This window comes from Trachemys scripta, chromosome 11 (assembly GCF_013100865.1).
Source record: "Trachemys scripta elegans isolate TJP31775 chromosome 11, CAS_Tse_1.0, whole genome shotgun sequence".
In the NCBI taxonomy this organism is placed as follows: Eukaryota; Metazoa; Chordata; order Testudines; family Emydidae; genus Trachemys; species Trachemys scripta.
Window position 1 is genome coordinate 55,613,271 of NC_048308.1, and position 22,222 is coordinate 55,635,492.

Genomic DNA, 22,222 nt, shown 5'->3' on the forward strand with positions numbered 1-22,222 from the left:
CACTCTCCATGACATGGATTTTTCAACATGTGGCCATGACATCACATTGAGACATGCAACAATTTTTGCATAGTGCTGTGATGTCATGGCTTGACCTAATGCTCATTTCACTTGGCACTGCAACACTGCATCATAATGAAGCATTGTGACATCATACTATGTTAACGTGACATCTCCTATCCTAACCCAGCACTGTGTTGTGATGCCATGCTGCTTGAACGCAGTCCTCTGCAGGGGCGGCAAGTTGTATGGGCCCGTGCTCCACCAATATGAAAGCACAGGTGCCCGGCTCCACCAAAGTTAGGGGCCAGGTCTCTCTCCAGGCCCTGCCTGCCTCCCCGAGCAATTCAAAAGGGCCCAGGGCCCCTGCCACCAGCAGCGCCATGGGGCTAAGGCAGCTTCCTGGCCGCCCGCTCCTGGAAGCGGCCAGCACGCCCCTGCGGCCCCTGGGGGGGGGAGGTCTCACCACGCACTGCACCCACCCTGAGCGCCAACTCTGCCAACTGCGGCCAATGGGAACTGCGGGGGCAGTACCTGCAGGCAATAGTGTGCAGAGACCCCTCCAGCCCCCTGCCTAGGAGCGGCTGTCAGAGGGGGTGCAGGTTGCTTTCGGGAGCCATCCAAGGAAAGCAATGCATCTCTCACCCTCTCCCACACCCAAACTCCCTCCCAGAGCAAATCCCTCACCCCTGCCACAGCCCCACCCCCCTGCACCCAAACTCCCTCCCAGAGTCCAACCCCTATATCCCAATCCTCTGCCCCAGACCAGAGCTTGAAACCAAACTCCCTCCCAGAGCCCCACCCCTCCCACTCCCAAACTCCCTCCCAGAGCCTTAGGCCGTATTGGCAAACCGGGAAGTGGGCGGGTGGAGGGACTTGGGGCAGCGGGCCCAGGCAGGCAGGCCGGGCATCCTCTGGGCCTGGCTGCCTCCCATTCCCCACTCCTGCGCGGGCTGCAGGGTCAGCAACGGGCAGTTATCGCCCACTGCGCTTTTACTTGTCCTGCCGCATCCCTTAGGAAGGAACCGTTATGCCCGTTGCAAAAAGTCTAGGGCACGAACAGGACCTGTGCGCATGCGTATCGCCATCATCCCTTTCCCGTTGGTCTTTTCCCTGTTCCATTTCCAAGAAGACGCGGGAAGCGAAACCGCCAATAGGGGGAGAGCTCCCACAGACCACGCCCCGAAATCTCTCTCTGCGGATAGGACCCACCCCCTCCGTTCCGGCGGCGCCACCCCTCGGCTCGCGCATGCGCTGTAGGTCGGCGGCAGGTGTGGCCTGGTGCTGCGGCCGCCGCGCGAGGCCCAGCGCGGGCGGGTGGCTCCTATGAGCAGGCGCGGGCGCTGCTCGCCCGCCGCCACCTCGGTGCTGAGGGGCCTGGTCGGCTCGGCCTTCCTGTGCCTGGCCAGGGCCATGAGCCTGTGCCGAGCCCCGCCGACCTGCGGGGCGGGGCCCTCGGGCGGCGGCTCCTCCTCCGCCCGCCCGAGTCCCCCGTGGCTGCGGCTGCCGCAGGTGCCGGGCGCCGACCCCGGCAGAACCAACGACCTGTTGCTGCTGCTGCCGCCGGAGCAGCCGCCGCCGCCTCGGCATCATGTCGTCTATTTCCCGGGGGACGTGCAGGTACCGACTGGGCTGGGGAGCCCCGCGTAGAGCCGGCGCGGGGGCCGAGCAGACCCTGGGGGCGGGGACCCCCCTCACAGGGGCCGGGGGCAGCCCTGGCGTGTCCCCCCCCCCCAGGGGCCCTACGGGGGCGGGGGTGTAGAGCCGCTGCCCCGCCCGTGTTCCCCCGGGACTAAGTCAGGCTGAACCTGCTCCTGCGAGGAGAGGAGAGTTTTGTTCTGTTACATTGGGGCATTTTCAGACTCGCTTAGCGCGCTGCTCCCGGAGCCCTGGCAGTGTCCATTAGAAACGGTTAATACCCGCATCGGGGGTTAATCCAATGGCGGGAGCTAAAGGCGTGCTGTGCAGTGGTACACTTGGGAATGGTGCTGCTGGTTGGGCGGGGATGGGGTCCCTAGCCTCTGATTGCCAGAAGCTGGGGATGGGTCACTTGGTGATTACCTGTTCTGTTCATTCCCCCTGGGGCACCTGGTATTGGCCACTGTTGGAAGACAGGATACTGGGCTACATGGACCTTTGGTCTTATCCAGTATGGCTGTTCTTATGGCAAGTATTATAAAAATGCTGCTATAGATAGATAAATACAGTCCTGTCCACTAGTGTGGAATATTAGTGTGATTATCTTATATAGTATGCATTGCAACTCAATGTTAAATATATTGTGTGCTTGGATCTACTGGGAGCGACTTACATTTGGATACAGTGAGAGTTTTTACAGTTAAGTAGAGTGAAAGTTGATACTTGATTTGTTTCAGCTCTCTGTAGTGTGTGCACTGCAGTTCTGGTTAGAGTGAACAGCTCCGTATTGTACAATTGAATTGTTTTATTAGGGTGAAAATTGATTTCACTAAGATGTTGTGTGCATGTGTATGACAATTATTTTAAAAATCTAATAAAACAATATTGGTGTGAAATTGAGTGATCAAAAGTTAAGATTGCTCTAGAATGTTAACAATTTACCCAAACATTATCATCAGTAATATAATAAATCTAACGAGAAACAGGACATGGTAAATCTCAAACTGTGGAGCAGCATTAGCTCCTGTAGTCTTCTGGCTCTTGAGTGCGCTTGGTTTCTCAGCTCTAAGGTTCAGTTAACAGGGGAAGGAGGACATGGATCAGCATTCATGTCGTGCTCCCTGTCAGTGCCTGGACAAGCTAAAGATCCAACGAGCAGACCAAATTCAGTGATGCACTCTGGTCACGTGCCACCTGAGGCACGTTGCACATACACTAAGAAGAAGTTAACTGTCTCTTTTTCTGACAGTTACTCCCCATGCATTAATGCATTATAACATGTTAAGTCTAGCTATTTAGATTTGGAAGCTAATAAGCTACACAAGTGAAGTTTATAAACTGCTTGAACCAGGGCTAGTAGGCTTGTTCTTTCACAGAAACTCTTACCTAAAACCAGTAATTAATGTTTCTTGGCCTGAAAGTTCTTGACACTGGCATCAATAATTGAGATATTCAGTTACAATAACTTATTGTGACTTCTGTAGTTACTTATTGTGGCAGTTGGGAGCATTTGAGTGGTTTACAATCACTAACAAATTCATACTTGCAACATATTTCTGAGGTAGTGAAGTATTATTTATTGCACAGATGGGGAACTGAGACTCAAGAGATTGAGGCCCTGATCTTGCAAAGGCTTACCCATGTGTTTAGCTTTGTCTCTGAGTAGTCCTATTGACTTCAATATTTCTGTGGTGAAGAAAGCAGAAGAGTAACTTTTTGTTAGGGGAAAAAAAAAGCTTTTCCTCCTTCATAAACAGAATGAAGCAAAAACAAAAACAAAACACCCCTGCACAAACACAATTTTATCTTGCTTTTTAAGGTTTGTGACTGTGCAAAGAAGCATGGACTTTGTCCTCTGTAAACTAGGTCTGGGTTGTCAAGAGTTGTGTGTCATTTCTCTTGCATTATCTTTCATGAAAAGCTAATCAGTTCTATTCCATTAATAGAAATAGGACTGTGGAAGATCACCCATAGTTCTGGGAGTTGTTGTTTGCACTGTTAGCAAGGTGGCTATAAGTGGAATGCATTAACCTTTCTTAAAAATAAATGAGATTGATGATGTCTTTGATTAGTTTCCTGTGCATTTTTTATCCTTAAAGTGATGTTAAAATAGTTTTACATTTTAAATTTTAAGGCCAAACAATAATGGTGAATTAGTATTTTTGTGAGGCTGAATATAATTGAATGTAATCTGTAGTCTACAGAATCTTAGCCTTTTGAAGTGGGAATTCACCAGAACACAATAAAAATCAACACTTGGAGACTTAATGCTGTATTTGGGTAATATTTTTGCTATAATGTGTGTGCAGTGAGCAACATCTTTTCTTTAAGACTTGTTTAAGTTTACATATTTTACTTATCAGAAAGAAAACATGTGCTTCCCATTTTGGAGATTAACCTCATCCTGTGATCCTGGGTGTTGAATGTCTCAGACATACTTTCCCAAAGACAATCATGTATCCCTCTCTAGCAGCCAACCATAGCCCTTTCCATAAGTACTTGTGCTAGAGAGTCTGAAACAAACCGAGAGTTAAACCTTTGCTCACCAGAAACACTGCATTCTTACAGCATAGTAATGTATTGTCTGTCTCGTTTCTTTCAGAACTATCGTGACGTTATGGCCTGCCATCCAGAAAACTTTCAATGGGAGTGCTGGAGTTTAGAAAACATTGCTACTATACTCGCTCGCCGATTCCCTAATAGTTATGTTTGGGTTGTAAAATGTTCCCGTATGCATCTGCACAAATTCAGCTGCTATGATAATTTTGTGGCAAGTAATTTGTTTGGAGCACCAGAACACAGCAGTGACTTTGCAGCTTTCACACACCTTCATGCGTTGCTAGTTAATGCATTCAGTATCACCCAGAACATTTTGCTGTCTCAAAAGAGTATGTATAATTTCAACAAGGATGAAACGATAGCTGTTTGTAAATCAAAATCTGTTCCTACTACAAATGGCTGTCCAGCATCAGAGAGAGAGAGAAATTGGGAATATTCTGATAATTCTGCTATGAGTTTTGGCACACCATCTGTTATAGGTGAAGCATCATTTACTTTGATTGGCTTCAGTAAAGGTTGTGTGGTTTTGAACCAGCTGCTTTATGAGTTAAAAGAAGCGAAAAAGGACAAGAACACAGATGCCTTTATAAAAAATATAAGAGCATTTTACTGGCTGGATGGTGGTCACTCTGGAGGAAGCAATACTTGGGTTACTGACCCTGAAGTGTTGAAAGAATTTGCAGAGACAGGGATTGCAGTTCATGCTCATGTTACACCTTACCAAGTGTTTGATACAATGAGGTCATGGATTGGGAAGGAGCACAAGAAATTTGTGCAGATTCTTGAAGAATTTGGTGTGCAAGTAAAGAAACTGCTTCATTTTGCAGATGAAGTCCCTTCCTTAGATAACCACTTCAGAGTTCATGAAGTATTTTGATACTTTGAATACACATCTGTGTACTGTATTCTTTGCAAAAGCACTTTTGACATTATAAGTCTTGTAATGTTGACTTACAATTTGTTTTGCGCTGACGGTCTCTAAAGAAGAGTACTAAATCCATTATAACGTGTTAATCTGTATATATATAAATTCATGTGGTTTAAGAAGGGGCTTGGCAAAAGAGCCTAGATGCTTGTGCTGATATTCCTATAGCAAGAGAGATCGTATGACTCTTGGAAAAAAGTAACAACTGTCCATATATAGATGTATTTTTTAATGTAACAGATGGACATTTTTGTGTAAAACGTTTGTATTTAATCTGAAACTGATTTCTGTGGCCAAAATTTTCAACCCTGCTGCCTGAAGTTAGGCTCCTAAGTCATATATTGCTGTCAGTCAGAGTTGTAGGTGCTCGGTACCTCTGAATGTCAGGCCACTTTTATTGGGAAACCTAATTTTGACCTCTGCCAGTAGAAAACAGCAATCTTTAAGCTTTTTGGCGTAAAGGAAAAAATGATAGTTGGAACAGTCTTGGTTATATACTTCAATGCAAATTGTACTATCTGGATAATTTAAATCTGCTAGTTCTGTAACTTTTCCTAAATGAAGCAAAAGTACAAATGACATTTACTTTTGGAATAATGGTGCCAATCTATTCTTCCTAATAGCCACAGAAAGGGCAGGGTGCTTATGAAAGTTCCATTAACTAATTGCTAACCATCTGCCATCACGTAGCTTTTCATTTGGAGACTAGAGAATATTAAACATGTAGGTATAATTTTTAAAATGACCAAGAATGCTCTTTAGTGTTTAGTTTACTACTGTTTCAACATTCCCTATTCGTATTGAGGCTTGACTAACTTATACAACTCGTATGCTTTGATTATAACAGTTACCTGTGAGGTGTGTCAATCCATTTGTATCTGAAACTGTTGGGCCCTTTTTGAAATCTGTAACAAATTGCTGTTCATCTAAATCAAGCCATAAGATATATTGTATGCTGGTATATATTGCAAGTTATATGGTAAATTCTAGAACCTGTTCTTAATTTCACAAGAATTTTGAAAGATCAGTTTGTAGAACCATGATCGTTTGTTAGTATATTGCACACACAAAAAAGCTATACAGCTTTATTTTCAGAAGCATAATTTTCTATGCAATTTTTTTCTGACCAAAGTGCAAAACTAGATAAGTACAAAGGATGCTGTCAGCTAGTTTAGGCACAAAAGTTGAATGTATTTCAAAACTACTACAAGATGGGTGAGGGATAGAATCTGTTGCCTTACAAGTCTTTTTCATATTTATCCAGGTGATAAATGAATCTTGGCTTGGAAAATCTTAACCCTAAAGATAGCCACAGCTGTTGAACCAATAGTTGTTTGAAAAAATATTTTTGTCTAGAAGTGTGTAAAACAATTGTTACAGCAACCCTTTGTTGTGAAGATGGAACTACCAAAAGTTAGTGTCTGTCTACTTTGAAAAGAGAATGTACAAATTGCACCATACTCAACTCGTTCCTTACTCGGAGGTTATATCTGCTTGCTGAGTGCCAGTTTTTAATTTTTCCTCCTTTTAGCTCTACAATGCTGAAAGAGGGAGCCGGCTTCTTTTTTCCTCATGCATCATCTCACAATTGTTTAATTCCACTCAGCTACCCCTGTGCAAGAATACTGGAGGTTAAATAGATGTCACAAACATAATTTGGCATGGACATATCTTTCTGATGGTGGTGTGCAAGAATGAAAAATCCAAGCTAGACTCGAGAGAAATGTTTACTTGTCAGCTTAGCACAGTTGATAGGGAAGCACGTGAAAAACATTGCACACTAAATACCATGTTTTACAGAGCCATTTTTCAGAGTAAAACTACCTGTTAAGGTTAAATCAACTTAGATGGGCTTAAATGTTTGCTCATGAGTGAACAAAAAAAATTAGTCTATTCAGTAAAGTGCTTTAACTAATGGAGAAAATTATACTCTAATATGTAAAATGAATTCATAATCACTAAACTTTCCACAAAGATGTGATATCCAGCTTCTGCTGCTATTCAAGTTTCATTGGAAGCTTTAGCCAACACTACCCATTGACTATCTTTTCAATAACCTTTCTTTATATACACATTCCGAAAGAGAGGATTACCCCTGGTAGCACTCTTAACTACACATGAAATGGGAATCAGGGTTTTTCTATTTGAAATATATGCTTTAAAGACAACAAAGCACACATTTTGTAGACTGTTTAATAAAAATCTACTAATTGAGTGGTCTTAAGCAAATCATCCACGCTTAGACTGAAAAATACATCTTATGCCCCTTACTGATGGGGGTGTGTTTGGGTATGTGTAATGAAAAATCTTTTCCAAAGTTATGCAGATATTAATCTTGGTACACAAAGAAGAGAGAATTGTCTATTCTGTAATAGGCACATTTCAAAACAATATTCTGTCTTAGCCAAAGTGGAAAGTTTCACTTTTAAGAGGCTATTACAAACCTGCGAGAAGAGCTATTTATACTGGTTGGCAGTGCCCTCAAGGTGTCTGGATGGTTGTCCTAAGGAAATCTGAATCATCAGTACAACAGAAGTGGCTTATGATAGCCAGTATATTTGATCATATTACAGTTTCCATTTTACTTTGAAGATAAATGTTCTTCTAAAATGTGTTTCCATCTTTAAGAGTGGTTCTTGTTCTAAGATTTGCTATTTGTCCCTGTTTTTTAATTTGAAATATTTTGGCTGTTTTTTTTCCACTTTTAGCCAGTTGCGGTGGTCTATTGGACGGTGCCTCTGTCATTCATTTCAGTGCATGCTAAAAATTTGTGCAGACAATGTGGAAAGTAATTAAATGTTTTTATGGGGGAAAACCACCTCAGTGTGAATGTAAAACTAACTGTATTAAACAAGGAATCTGCAGTTAACTGGTGTGAGGTATACTTTATTGTGGATTTGTATTCATGTACTCCTTGTATTGAATGTTGTCAAAGTGGCTTACTTAAGAAAGACGTAAGGTGGTCTGCTGTCTGTCCTGAGGGACAGTAAAATATTTTTCCTAACAGTCTATAGTAAAATGTCCTTTAGAACAAGATTCAGCTCTGTGAAACTGTCAAGGTTCCTCATTTAGTGAGGAAGTGTATATACTTCCAAATCTCTAGAAATTTAGCTGCAGCAGTTTTTTTTACCCCCCTTTGTTTTACTGACATAGCACCAACATGTGAGGATATGTGTAAAAATACTGTTAAAACATTAAATTTGAAGACGTATTTGTATCCATTTAATTATGCTATTTTATTTTAAAAAATTCTAAAGGTGACTAAATGAACCATAAAACAATCAAAATGCTTTATACAAGTTCAACTGTAACAGTGTAGGTTTGTACTAAAATTGAATTTAAATTATGATGGAATTGGGGTATGGCAGGTTAAGCAGTGAAACTATGCTAGTTTGTTCTACTCTAACAGTTTAAAGAGAAGCTACCTTGGGAGAAGTGGTCAGATAATTAACCACTGTATAGTAGTACAGACATTGATAATTTAGATACGGTATTTCTAAATGCTGTGATGTACATTGCAGATCTCTTGCAGTGTCCATCTCCCCTCCCCCTCCTCCCCACCTTGTGCTCTCCAACTGGGTCTCAGTCTTGCTCCCTTCATCACACCTTCCTTGTTCAGCCATTCCCAGTTTCCACCTTCCACATAATGGATTCTTCAGCTCATCCTTTTTAGCTCAGTGTTTATAAATGCCCCTTGTTTCTGATTTTGTGGCAGAGGGTGGATAGTTTCAGATCTACTTTCTCTCTACCATTTATTTTGTATACTATTATCATATCCCTTCTGTCTCTTCTAAACAGTCCCAATCTTTTCAGTTTCTTTATGGAAGACTGTCCAAGGACTACCCTGGCTGTTCTCCCTTTGTGGATTGGGGGGGGGAGGAGGAGGAGGGTGGAACTCTGTAATCACAGCTCTGTAGGCCTAGTCCCAACCCCTGCAACTTCGGCTTCATTACATGTCTAGTTGGCAGCTGGTATCAAGCGGAGTGCCCCAAGGGTCAGTCCTGGGGCCAGTTTTGTTCAATATCTTCATTAATGATCTGGAGGATGGCATGGATGGACTGCATTCTCAGCAAGTTTGCAGATGACGCTAAACTGGGAGGAGTGGTAGATATTCTAGAGGGTAGGGATAGGATACAGAGGGACCTGGACAAATTAGAGGATTGGCCCAAAAGAAACCTGATGAGGTTCAACAAGGACAAGTGCAGAGTTGTGCACTTAGGACGGAAGAATCCCATTCACTGTTACAGACTAGGGACCGAATGGCTAGGCATCAGTTCTGCAGAAAAGAACCTAGGGGTTACAGTGGACGAGAAGCTGGATATGAGTCAACAGTGTTCCCTTGTTGTCAAGAAGGCTAATGCATTTTGGGCTGTATAAGTAGGGGCATTGCCAGCAGATCGAGGGACGTGATCGTTCCCCTCTATTCAACATTGGTGAGGCCTCATCTGGAGTACAGTGTCCAGTTTTGGGCCTCACAATACAAGAAGGATGTGGAAAAATTGGAAGGAGTCCAGCAGAGGGCAACAAAAATGATTAGGGGTCCGGAGCACATGACTTATGAGGAGAGGCTGAGGAAACTGGGATTGTTTAGTCTGCAGAAGAGAAGAATGAAGGGGGATTTGATAGCTCCCTTCAGGTAGTTGAAAGTGTTCCAAAGAGGATGGATCTAGACTGTTCTCAGTGATACCTGATGACAGAACAAGGAGTAATGGTCTCAAGTTGCAGTGGGGAGGCTTAGGTTGGATATTAGGAAAAACTTTTTCACTAGGAGGGTGGTGAAGCACTGGAATGGGTTACCTAGGGAGGTGGTGGAATCTCCTTCCTTAGAAGTTTTTAAGGTCAGGCTTGACAAAGCCCTGGCTGGGATGATTTAGTTGGGAATTAGTCCTGCTTTGAGCAGGGGGTTGGACTAGATGACCTCCTGAGGTCCCTTCCAACCCTGATATTCTATGTAGGGGTTGTGCAACCTCTGCACTGCAGATAGGGCCTTCTGCGGCCATAGGTGCCAACTTCCCCTCTGCCCAGTGGGTGCTCGTTCCACCTCCTTCCCCCAAGTCCCTGCCCTTTCTCCTCCCCTGAGCGGGCTGTGTCCCCGCCCTCTCAGAAAGTCTTAAGTGCCACCAAACAGCTGTTAGGCGGCAGAGGGGGCAGGAAGCTCTGGGAAGGAGGGGGAGGAGCGGGGATGCAGTGTGCTCATGGGGGGAGAAGGAGGTGAGGAGGGGGGAGCTTGGCTGCCGGTGGGTGCAGAGCTGGGGAACAAAGGGGGCTGGGCTGCTGATGCCCCCACTCCGGGGCCACCACGGGATAGCATCAGCTGGGCAGTAGCCCAGACGCAACTGGCCAGGGGCTGGGCGCAGCGTGCGCACTGCTGGGTCCCCGCAACAGGCCCAGGCTCAAGGGGTTCAGGGGCACCAGAGCCGCAGCCGCCGAGCTTGGCTATCGGCCGCTTCCTCCCCCCGCGGCAGTGGGAGCTGCAGCAGCAGCTGCTCCCAAGTCCTGCTGCCCGGGGGGGAGAACAGCCACCGCCTGGCACCGCCGGCCGCCCCCCTCCTCTCCCTACCGCCCAACTGAGTCCTGCCTGCACTCTGGGCCAGGCCGGACTCTCACTCACCCTGGCCCCGCGCTTCCCCTGCGTCTCCCAGGCCTCCCTCCACAAGCGCCGGAGGGAGGAGGAATGGCGAGCCTGGGGAAGAGGCGGGGATTCGGGGAGGGAGCCAATGGGGGAAGGAAGGGGCAGAGTTGGGGCAGGGGGGGCACGAGCACTTCCGGGCTCCGGAGTATTTGCTTGTTTGTCCAGTGTCTTGACCTAACGTTGGTCGGGACGCGGGACAAACAAGGAAATATCGGGACAGTCCCAATAAAATCGGGACGTCTGGTCACCCTAGCTGACAGTTCACTGCTACAGTAGCTCAGTACTAGACTGAAATGTCATCCAGTCTAAGCCTCTCTCTCTGTTCTGCTACGAGGACCCAGAGGGGACTTTTTACAAGATGAGATCTTAATTCATTTTAGCTTAGCCATGCTACTTATCTCTTACCTTTCCTCCATAAACACCCACAAGACTGCTTACCTCACATTATGTACTTCTAAAGAGATGCATTCAACTTTCAGGAATATACTCACTGGGTGGGAATATAAATCAAGAATGGTGCTGACTTGTCCTGGGTACTTAAATCTATCCTTGTTTCTATTTTATTCCTCTGCATCCATTTCTCTCGCAATCCTGAAAAAAAATTTAAGGGGTGGGTGAGTTTAAGTTCCCTTTCGTATCTACCTTTTTATAGGATACCCCAACAGTCCCAAAGGTTATTGATTTAAGCAAAATGAAAAGTTTTCCCTTTTGGCCAGCCATGATAGAACAGACAAAAGAAGAGTCAACTTCAACAAATGGTGATATATCGGGGGGGAAATAACCTGAGAATTTGGATTGAGTGCTGATACTAAAGAACCCTGGAGAGAGTTTTGATCTTTAGTTGCAAACAGCGTAATGTCTCCAGTGACCTGCTTGTGTAGCAGGTTTTGACATACCAAAAGTTCAAAATAATGCCATTAGAAAATCCATTTACATGTCATCAAGTGGGAACCAAAATCTTGATTGCTTTTTATCTTTTCAAAGTACCCCAGGTTTTTGTGATCTGTGATTAGCTTACTGCTGGATTTAGCTCATTTTGTACTTTACGTATTACAAACAAAACTCAAGCGGAGAGAGCCCACAGTACAAGTATCATTTCCATTATTCTTAGTGTTGAAAAGGAAGCATCTGTTTGTGAGAGATGCGTTTGAAAAAATGTCCTCCTCTAATACTCTCCCCATTCCTTCATGTTCTCTTGGGGGAGGTACAGTGAGTTTGTTTAACTGAAATAGAGGATTAAAGAGATTGGAGCTGTAAGCGGAGATCAAGAGGAAGTTGCTCACTGTGCCAGCATTCCAGGATGGGGTTTTCCACACCAGCTTCTTACAAGCTGGGTGGGTGGGTGAGTTGGGATTTTTTCAAAATAGTTGTGCCTTTCATTTGCCTGGAATGAGGTTTTGCTTTTCTATTCTTCTCCAGCTGATGGGAAAAGATTTTACTATCATATCTGAATTGTAAAGAGACAGTTAAAATATATTTGAATCCCTCTGAAAACAACCTGTGCATCTCATATTGGACAAGAGATTCACTTTGGTTATTTCCTCAGATCTTGCCCTTAATATTTCAGAAATTATGTAATTGAAGCTACTGCATCCTTTACGGTTTTCTTGTTCAAGATACATGCCGTATATACAGTATAAATACTTTACTGGATGAACTCAGAAAAGCTTGATTCATAATGGTAAAAGGGGAGTTAGTCCTAAATCAGATTCCTAATGTTGTTAACTATAGACTAAATACATAGTTCAGAACTGAGTGTTCATCTTTTTTATTTTAATTCAAATGTATGTGATGAAAAAGTATCACTAGTGAAAGTTATTTTTCCTCAAGCTTCGGGGGAGGGAGCGTGAGTTAACTCCATCCAAATTGTGTTCTAAAAAGCAGCACGCTTCATTAGCAAAGATTTAGGGATTCAGATAGACTTTACAATCTAAATATACTTAATGCCAGAAATGTAGGACAATGACATTGATTTAAACAACAACTGGTGACACTTTAATCAAAATAAACTGAAGTCTGACTGTTAAAGTTTAATTAGGGTTTAATTTTTTACTGGAAGGGGAGAAGTGGGAGTAGAGGAAGAGTTACGGGGGGGGGGGGGGGGAGTGTATAATTGACATTACTAATATATTACTTCAAGCAGTAATTTAGTGCTAATTGAAGGGCACTTAGTCACCACACTGTTTCTGATTAAGATTTCTAATGAGAGCTTTCTAGTAGTTTTAATTTAATCATTCAACACAGTAGGGGCTCACAAATGTGAAAGTATATTAGAAAGTTGTTAAGCATTCTGTTAATAAGATCAGTTGAAATCACTTTATGGAAATGTTAACCCATTCCATGAAGGTAACAGACCAGATTAACAAAGGAGTTGAGCATCCAACAGCTCCCCTTGGCCCTGACTCTGGAAAGCAACCTGTAGGAGGTTCGTGCCAGGGCTCGACCCTCCTGGGCAGGAGGGGAGCCACACCGACTCACCAGTGGTGGAACAACAACCAGTTAGTTCAGGGGCTCAGGCCCTCATGCAGGGGCTGAGCAAACAAACAGGGGGCTCAGGCCCTTGGGTCCAGGGCAATGCAACGAGTAGTTCGGAGGCCCAGGCCCTGTATCAGGGCAGGGCACAAACAGTCACAGCTCAGGCCCTTGGGTGCAGGGGCTGAGCAACAATGCAACAAGTCAAGGGCCTCAGGCCCTTTGGTGCAGGGGCTGAGCAAACAACAGTTAGGTAGACTCAGGTTCCCTACACTTGAGCTTTGGGTGAGGGGGAAACCTGCCACCCAAGAGCGGGGTGGCGGGGGGGGAGGGGGACGCAGGCCCACCCACTCCAGTGCGTTCCAGCCCGGGGCCCTAGCAGTAGCTATCACCGCTGCTGGTCAGTGGGGTATCCTGCCCGAAACACACTGACATCAGCTCACATGCGTCTGCAGCCTGACCGGAGTCAGCTACCCCCGGGCTACTTCCTGGTTCCCCCTCAGGGCCTACCTCGTTGGTGCCACCGGGTCCGGGACAGTCCACCAGCATCGGTTCCTCTCGCCCGGGGCTTGGGGGCAGGTCCGGCAGCTCCTCGGGGAAATCCGGCCATTGGGGCTCCGGTGGCTCCTCCAGGTAACAACAGGGGCGGAGGGGCTCTGGAAGCTCCTCGCCTTCGTAGTTGGCGCGGGGCAGGTCCGACGGCTCCTCCCAATACCGGGTGCAGGGGGGCTCCGGCGGCTCCTCCTCATAGTGGGCTCGGGGGAGCTCCAGCCAGCTTGGGCAACGGTCTCAGCAGTCTCCCAGCCACGAGCTCCAGGCAGCACATCTGCTCCATGTGGTGGCTGGGCCCTGACTGAGCTCCGGTGGCCGGCCTTTATACTTCCTGTCCTACCCTTTGACTTCCGGGGGGTGGGAACAGGCAGTGGTGGCTCCGCCCACTCGGGTGCCTGCAAGGGTGCTCCCTCTGCTGGGCAGGAGGGGAGCCACACCGACTCACCACACAAGCCTATCCAGGAAAACACTTAACGCATGTGCTTAAGTGCCTTCCTGAATTGGGACCATTGAGAACAGTGGATGTGGCTGTGATATGAGCACTTTAACCACTTCAGTGAAGTGCCTAAATGAGAGCACAGCTCTCTTGCAATTCTGCACTAAAATTGTAGGTACTGAGCACTTTGAAAAGACAGCCCCATGCTGTTTTCTCCTTTGTGATACTAAGTTTATATTCCATAATATAAATGATGTAGTAAGAAGCATTTCATTAATGCAATTCCCACCACCATCCCTCCACTAGTAATGATACTTGAATTTAAACAGATCTAAATTACTATTATCCTTTAATCTAGAAGAAACCCTTTTAATGGACTATATTCAAGACGAAAGTCTTGTAGTGAATAGTTGACTTCATAGTGGAGTACACCTTTTCTCTCAATAAAAACTCAGCTCTCTGTTTGTTTCTACCCACCCACGCACCAAGTGTTCTCTAGGAAACGTGCTCTTAGTCCAGCAATGGCTTATCCGTCAGCAGCACAGCAATTCGGTTCTCAGGTGCATTTCTTATGTACAAACTGGCTCTGGACTGGTTTAATGGAAAGTTCTCCTAGCTGTTCAAACAACACTTTCCATGCAAACAGGCAGGTCTGTGGTCTTGTTTTCTCAGGCTCTCTCTCATCCTTCCAAAGTAGCCTTGACTTTGGCAACTCTCTCAAAAGATATCTCACAGAACAGTAACACTCCTTTCCACTTCTACGGTACATTTCAGACAAAGAACTCAAAGAACTTTGCAAACATTAAGCCTCACAACCCTCTTTAAGGTATTATCTCTATTAAGAAATGCCTTCACGACACAGTTGCCAACTTTCATGTGGTAAATAAGCACCCCGACATCCACAATAAGCCAAACATCAAGCTAATCCGATTTTAAAACAAGGCAATCCCTAAGAACCCCAACACTCTATGGGACTAGATCCCCCAGCGTGCAGTCTGGGACTGTGGTGGGCCCGCTGTGAACCCTTGACTCTCCCCCAGACCCCCTTGCCGGGAGCCAATTAAAAAAAAAAAAAAAAAAAAAAAGCAGCAACAAACTACAAGCCCAACAAACAACTCAAGCCAATTAAGCCAAAACAAGCCCAATTTCTTTGTTTGTTTGTTTTTCCCACAGGTTTGGCATGTCTGCTTCACAATTGTCTGAAAACAGTCGTGATGAATCAGCACCTTTGTTTATTATCTGCCAAAGGGCTGGTCTACAGTTTTTGTACAGATTTAACTATATAGATTTAAGAAACTGCAGCCTCTACTGTGGATGCAGTTATATCACATTCTACTTTCAAGGTCTCCATTTCAAATATAAGCAAACATTTCTCTCTTCAGAGTTTTAAAAAAGGGTTTTGTTTTCTTTTAACAGATTTTGAGGGGAGCTCTTCTGTTTGCTGTTGTCTTGTTCCTTTCAGCACTGGAGTGCCGGACTTTTCCAAATTGCTGTCACCAAAGGAAGTGTTAATGCAAAGTTTACCAAAATGTGGTCAAGGGACTAATGCAGCAGACATTCCAAAACGGGAAAGGGAAATCAGGGTCCTTTAAGTCCCCTGATGATTTGCCTGTAGGGCAGTGGGTTTTAACCTTTTTTCATTTGCAGAGCCCTAACAAATTTCAAATGAGGTGCAGACCCCTTTGGAAATCTTAGCCGTAGTCTGCGAACCCCCCGGGGACTGTGGACCACAAGTCGAAAACTACTGTTCTAGGGGGATTTTCAAAGGAGTGGCTACCACATGAAGTTATTAAGTCTAGTCCAGTAAAACTTCCCTTCCCCAGCCATTATTGCTGGAAATATGTTGAGTTTCTGTAATGAAAGCTTTAAGCTTGGCCTCTGAAACACAAAAATCTTTTCACAGCAAAAATTGTCAGTTACGATACCAATATGCATTATTGCAGGTAATACCCTCTAATTTTTGTTTTGCACATAGTGCCATACGGACCAGCAGGGTGCTTTGCATGAGTGAGCAGTTCTTTTGTCTTAGTGTTTCCAAGTCACTCTAAAACGTTAAATAGGAATGTGTTAAAAACACAAACACCAGAAAAAGAAATAGTCGGCTCTAAGTCTTGCTGCTCCATCTCTCTGTGAGGGAGTAACAAGAGTCAAACCTTTCAGACAGAGATCAGAATCTATCCCCCACACCATGAGCTGTCTCAAAAATAAGTTGGAAGAAGCTTACATGTATTTGCACGCCAATCAATTTTTGGAAATTGTAGGATTTCATGTATTCTTCCCATTATGATTAGCAGAATTTGCACTTATTGATGTTGGCCTGTGGGTCGAGCCCTTGTATATAAGCTACATTATGGGTAATACACTGCCACTGGGTGCTGGGCATCTGTAACATATTTAGCCTATGCAGTGCATTTACTAGATGTCCAGAGACCTAAACTGGAAAAACACATTTGGGAAGTGATGTCTGTGTACAGAGAGTAAACGACAAACCTCCAAGTAATTATTTTTGAAGTGGTGAAATAATGGACATTGGTGCTGTTAACAAAGTTTAGTATAAGGGCCACTATGGGTAAAATCCAGCTTGCCTTACTTATGCTAGTAGCCCCCCAACAGGACTACTTGTATAAGTGAGTTTCATCCTAAGCACTTAGAAGGGCTCAGCCTATTGCTCTACTTCTGATATTAAATGTTTTCATGACTTGTTTGGGTAACACCAAGGGTCAATCTCCAGTCCTGTCAACAGCCATTGAAAACAATGTATACCAGCAAGATAGGCAGGGAGATGAATATATAAATGTCTGTTGGACATTCCAGTACATGAGGTTTTTATTTCATTTAAAGTGTCACATTGTTCAGCCAGCTCAGTGCTTTGTAATGGATAGTTTAGATAGCCCATGCTAATAGTCTGACATTTATATTTTGACATGCATGTTTTACGTTTGATTTTTCTTTTCCATGGCAACTGTGCTAAGAAAAATACATAATGTATATCATCTAAAATCAAGAGTTGCCCTTTGTAATCCTACCAAGAGTAAATATTGTTTTAAATTCTTTCCAGATGTTGGTTTGCAATAAAATCAGTTACATTTAAGATGTGTCAGTCACCAATGTTGTTGCAGTGTAACAAAACATAAGGGGGTGGCCAAGTTTTGACTGGTGTTTTGGGGGGTTGCCTACATTTAACTATCTCAGCTTCACCTTCTCTTATGACCGTATCATCCATCTTTATTGCTATGTTACATATGCTATTTAAAGTATTTCTGTTTAGTATTCTTTGTGTAGTTAGGTTAGAAAAACTAAAATTTTGGCAAATACCCAAACACAGAACTTTCTGGTTTATTGTGGCAAAATTCCATTTTGCTTTGGGTCCCAGAAGGCCAAAATCCCACACAACACTAACATGTCCACTTCCAAGCATATTATTTTAGTAACTGTGATTTTAGGTTGATATATATTCACTAATCATCTTAGCTTGAAGTTATTCCTTGAACATGTTGGACCTAATCCACCACTGTGTGACTCCAGTTTTACACCAACATGATATGATGAAACAAGCTCAATTTACTTCTACATAGTAGCATCAAGATTTTCACAACTAATCAGGTCATCATCAAATAAAAAGAAAAAAAACAGATGACAACGAATGCTCTCAGATGATAGGCTTAAGAAAAGGAATGATCATTGCTTCATTTAAAAAAGTTATAAAAAGGAGGATTTAAGATACCAGTTCAAAATGGGACTGTCCAAGCAGTGGTAAACTGTAAGTTTTTCCATTGACCTGCCTGGAATTGTGGATAATCTCAGACCACTTTCTACTAGACAAATATCCACAGCACAATTGGCATCATTATTGGCAATGTCCGTAGAGAGGCCATAGAGAGGGAATGGTTCATCCCTACAGAGCTCCACCAGAACACTGGCGGGGGAGGGGGAAAGGGAGTTAGTGTTGCCAAAAGCAAGAGGACATCATCAGTTTCTATTTTAAATAGAAAAATGTAATGGTGCCACTTTAAGAAAGGTTGTGTGGACAGCATGTTCAAATGAATTGTTTTGTGTGAGACAAATAGCTGCATTTACTACAGCATTTGGTTCACATATTGAAATATTCTGTGCCCAGACCCAAACTTCATGCTATACTAAACAAGAGAATTATTTCAAACACCACACTGGGTCATCTCAGCCCTTGATTGCAATGAAGTTACGTATAGGATTAATTTGGGGTTAGAATTTTTACATATAATAAAAAGAAGAACAGGAGTACTTGTGGCACCTTAGAGACTAACAAATTTATTAGAGCACGAAAGCTTATGCTCTAATAAATTTGTTAGTCTCTAAGGTGCCACAAGTACTCCTGTTCTTCTTTTTGCGGATACAGACTAACACGGCTGTTACTCTGATACATATAATAAAAGCCACCGAAGAAAAATATTTCAAAACTGCATCCTGAATAATTGTGGCTCTGCAATTGTGGCCTAGAAGCCATTAAGGCATACCTTTAGATGCTACAGTAACTAGTACTGTAGAAAACCTTAACGCAGGGGTCGGCAACGTTCAGCACCCTGGCGGGCCGGGCCAGTTTATTTGCCTGCTGATGTGGCAGGTTCGGCCGATCGCGGCCCCCACTCGCCGCGATTTGCCGTCCCGGGCCAATGGGGGCGGCAGGAAGCTGCGGCCAGCACATCCCTCGACCCGCGCCGCTTCCCACTGCCCCCATTGGCCAGGGACGGCGAACCGTGGCAAGTGGGGGCCATGATCGGCCGAACCTGCTGCGTCAGCAGGTAAATAAACTGGCCCGGCCAACCAGGTGCTTACCCTGGAGAGCCGCATGCCGAACGTTGCCGACCCCTGCCTTAACACCTCCACCAGTGGGAACAGCAGCAGGAGAAAGGGCATTTAAAATCCACAGGGCCCTTCCTTCTCTTCTATTGCCCAGCCCCGAAGTCTTTCCTCCTCTGTCCCCCATAAGACTACTGCCCTACCTACAAGCTGTGACACTCACAGATCAGTAACATGTTGACTGCTACTTGATGCAACCTTTCTTCCTTATGAATTATTATTTGTATTACTGTGGCATCTAGAGGCCCCAGCCATGACTTTGTGGCTCTGGTGACCGAAGGAGGACACCAACCACTACGTCAAGCTCGATCTTCCTCCTTTGGGTATAGTTGGCCAGCAGAAGTTAGAATGATCTACTGAGCTGGGCACGGAGGAAGAAGGAACAGTGCAGCCCCCTGCACCTCTGTGGGCTGGCATTCTGGAAAGCTGCTGCTGCTGTCTGGCTGAGAGCAAGTGAAGCCAGAATTACCAGGGTGGAAAACAGGTGGATGCAGAATGAGGTAGCGATTCTGTGGTGGAGCTTGGCCCCTAGCCTGACACTGCTTTCTCTTTGTCCCCAGTTCCCAAAGAGGCCTCTAGGATGCTCTGCACACTCTTTCCAGGGATCCTTTGCTCCAATCAGAGAGTCCTTGAGCCCTTGCCAAGTCCAGTGCCTGGATGCACAGATCCTACCTTAATTCCTCCCTCCCCCCATCTATCTGTGCAGTTCTTTTAACTACAGAAGTGGAAATTTAGAGGAATCAAGTGTTTCAGTGTTCTCAGGTTGCAATTCTTTCCTCAGTATGCATAACTTATACACATCAAGATCGCCCGGCTGGTTACATTCATGCCTATTCATTAGGGTGGCATTGTGCCCATACACATGGTGGGAAGTTATTTTCTCTAAGTTACAGCTGCCAACAAAAATGGATTTAGATGAATAATCTGCCCAGTGTTGCAAGGCCCAGCTTCTGCAGGAAGCCCCTGTTCTGTGCCTTAGTGGCACATACCTCTTTAGTCCTGCTAACAGCTTTTGACAAGTCACAATTCTCAACACTGTTGGAAGCATCAGACCAACCTAAATGGCAGATAAATGACAAAACCTCAGCTACATTTATCTTACGCTGTAAGTAGTAACAGAGATATTTAAATGGACAATGGCAGCAAGTCATATTTGTCAGATGTCCCCTTATCATTCATCTTACAAAACAAGAGCAACATTATAGCTCCATCCACCAGGAAGCAACAGGCTTGTCTCTCAGGAATGGAGTCCACTTGACAGATGCTACTTCTATTCATATCGTCACACAATACATCTCAACTAGTGGAGGGTTCTTGAAGTGCTCCCAACTGATCCCATGTTTATGACAATATTACCAGGACCTTCCTCTCCAATCCCATTAGCTGTAGAATAAAAACCTCACCCTGCTTTATCAAGTACTGTACAACTGGCTGCTGTCAGCAGTGATGCAGTTTGGTGCAATAGCAACAGCTGTGGAGATAGGGCTCCTTCTATAATAAAACTATGCAAGTTAGCAGGTCTTTTTCTTCAAGCTACAGCATGAATCTAAACTTTAAAAAAAAAAAAAAACTGGCATCAACTTTGCCTGTAGTTTTTGCTTTCCTGTAGGTGTCTGTGATGTGATGTCCCCACAAGGGGAAGTTGGGTGGATACTCTGTGTCTGCTCCCAGGCTGTTTCTCATAGGACTGAGTTATAGAAGCATTAAGAGGAAGATCTTTCAGAACAAGGGCAGTAACCATGCCAAGAACAATCAGCTCACTTGGACCTTTTCAGAGGTGATGGTGTCTTTACTGAGCTTTTACTGTCTGAGCTGGGATTAAGGAAGATGCATTTAGTAGTCCCTGCCTGCCTCCTCTGAACCCAGCCCAGAGATCCAAGTGAGCTAATAGTGAAATACTTCACTGTAAAAGACTGCTCAAGGTTAAGTTCTAAGCCTTATTTTGTGAGAGCGCATATTTTTAAATGAAGACAGCCAGAGATGTTTATTTGACTCTGCTCAAGCATCAGAATATCTGCATGAGTTTCTCCAGCCGTTATTTCTGCCTCGTTTACTGAGTGTTGGTGTAGGACACAGTGCTCCTCTTGAAGTATCCAGAAATCACGAGGCCCCAGTCCACAAGTATTTTATACATTGATTATGAGACCACTGGTTCCTCAACATGTAAAAGGAATTGCTGATTATAGCCACCTGAGCACTCCCTTCTCTCTCACTCCACACCCCACATAAAGGAAATTGAACTAACCTCCACCCTGACTTTCTAGGGAACCTGAATTGTACAGGTTTGACGGACAGCACTTGTGAATGTTCAATACTCAGGTCTAATACAGCTCTCAGCCGAGCTGGAGCACAGCTGGGAGCCCCAGATTTCACATCCATTTTAGGTTCTTACAAATCCCATTTCTTGGGCTTGTGTTGATTCAATCGGTCTGCAAATAATTCCAAATCAGGGAAATTAAAACAAACAAAAAAAATCTACAGGTGCCACTTTAGCTTGTTCCCTACTCAAACTAAAAATTAATGAATGTAAGCAAAATACATACCCACACAGCCCAGAAAAGCCATCCAGGGCATTCTCCCTCCTTTCCCTTCTTTTCTCTGCTGAGGAGAACCACAGGAACACACCTGCTGTCCCTGACTGGGTCCTGCTAAGAGCACAGCTGCTTCTCATCACCCCATAATTAGAGGAAAGGGAGGTAGCTAGTCAAGTTAACCCTGGCTGGTTACTTGCCTTTTACTATAGCTGTGCGAATCCCACAGATCAACAGTCTTCACTACTCTACAGAATAACCCATTTGGGTTGGAACATTCTTTTCAATAGCCACCCTGAAGAAGACACCAGAATTTAAAACAGAATTTAAATTGCCAATGCTTTAAGTCTTATTCAGGAATATTTATTTTCTGAAATAGTTCTTTGAAAGTAAACTACCCCCGGAAACAAAATGATTGTTTTAAATAACACAAACTTGTGTGTGTGTGTGTGTGTGTGTGTGTGTGTGTGTGTGAGAGAGAGAGAGAGAGTGTGTGTGTGTGTGTAATTTTAAATTGACCCCTTATTGTTGTACAGATGAGACCCACAGCTGCATCAAGCAGACTATACCTCATGTGGATTAGTAGAAATGGGATCTATTAAAACAACATCTATGGGCTATGAAATAAGTATTCATCCATA

At 44.4% G+C, this 22,222-nt stretch overlaps 1 protein-coding gene across 1 annotated transcript; it reads left to right on the forward strand.

The window, feature by feature from the left end:
* The first annotated feature begins 1,256 nt into the window (after nucleotides 1-1,256).
* On the forward strand, nucleotides 1,257-7,991 carry C11H2orf69 (chromosome 11 C2orf69 homolog). The gene is made up of 2 exons (XM_034786116.1): nucleotides 1,257-1,620; nucleotides 4,241-7,991. Exons 1-2 carry the CDS (start codon nucleotides 1,327-1,329, stop codon nucleotides 5,072-5,074), a joined length of 1,128 nt encoding a protein of 375 aa, XP_034642007.1. The 5' UTR covers nucleotides 1,257-1,326; the 3' UTR covers nucleotides 5,075-7,991.
* The last annotated feature ends 14,231 nt before the right edge of the window (nucleotides 7,992-22,222 follow it).

What these genes read in the sequence shown, in the direction of transcription:
- C11H2orf69 (XM_034786116.1), top strand. Translation starts at nt 1,327, where the DNA reads ATGAGCAGGCGCGGGCGCTGCTCGCCCGCCGCCACCTCGGTGCTGAGG. An exon ending in ATTTCCCGGGGGACGTGCAG is followed by an intron (nt 1,621 to 4,240) that starts GTACCGACTGGG and finishes CGTTTCTTTCAG; the next exon opens with AACTATCGTGACGTTATGGC.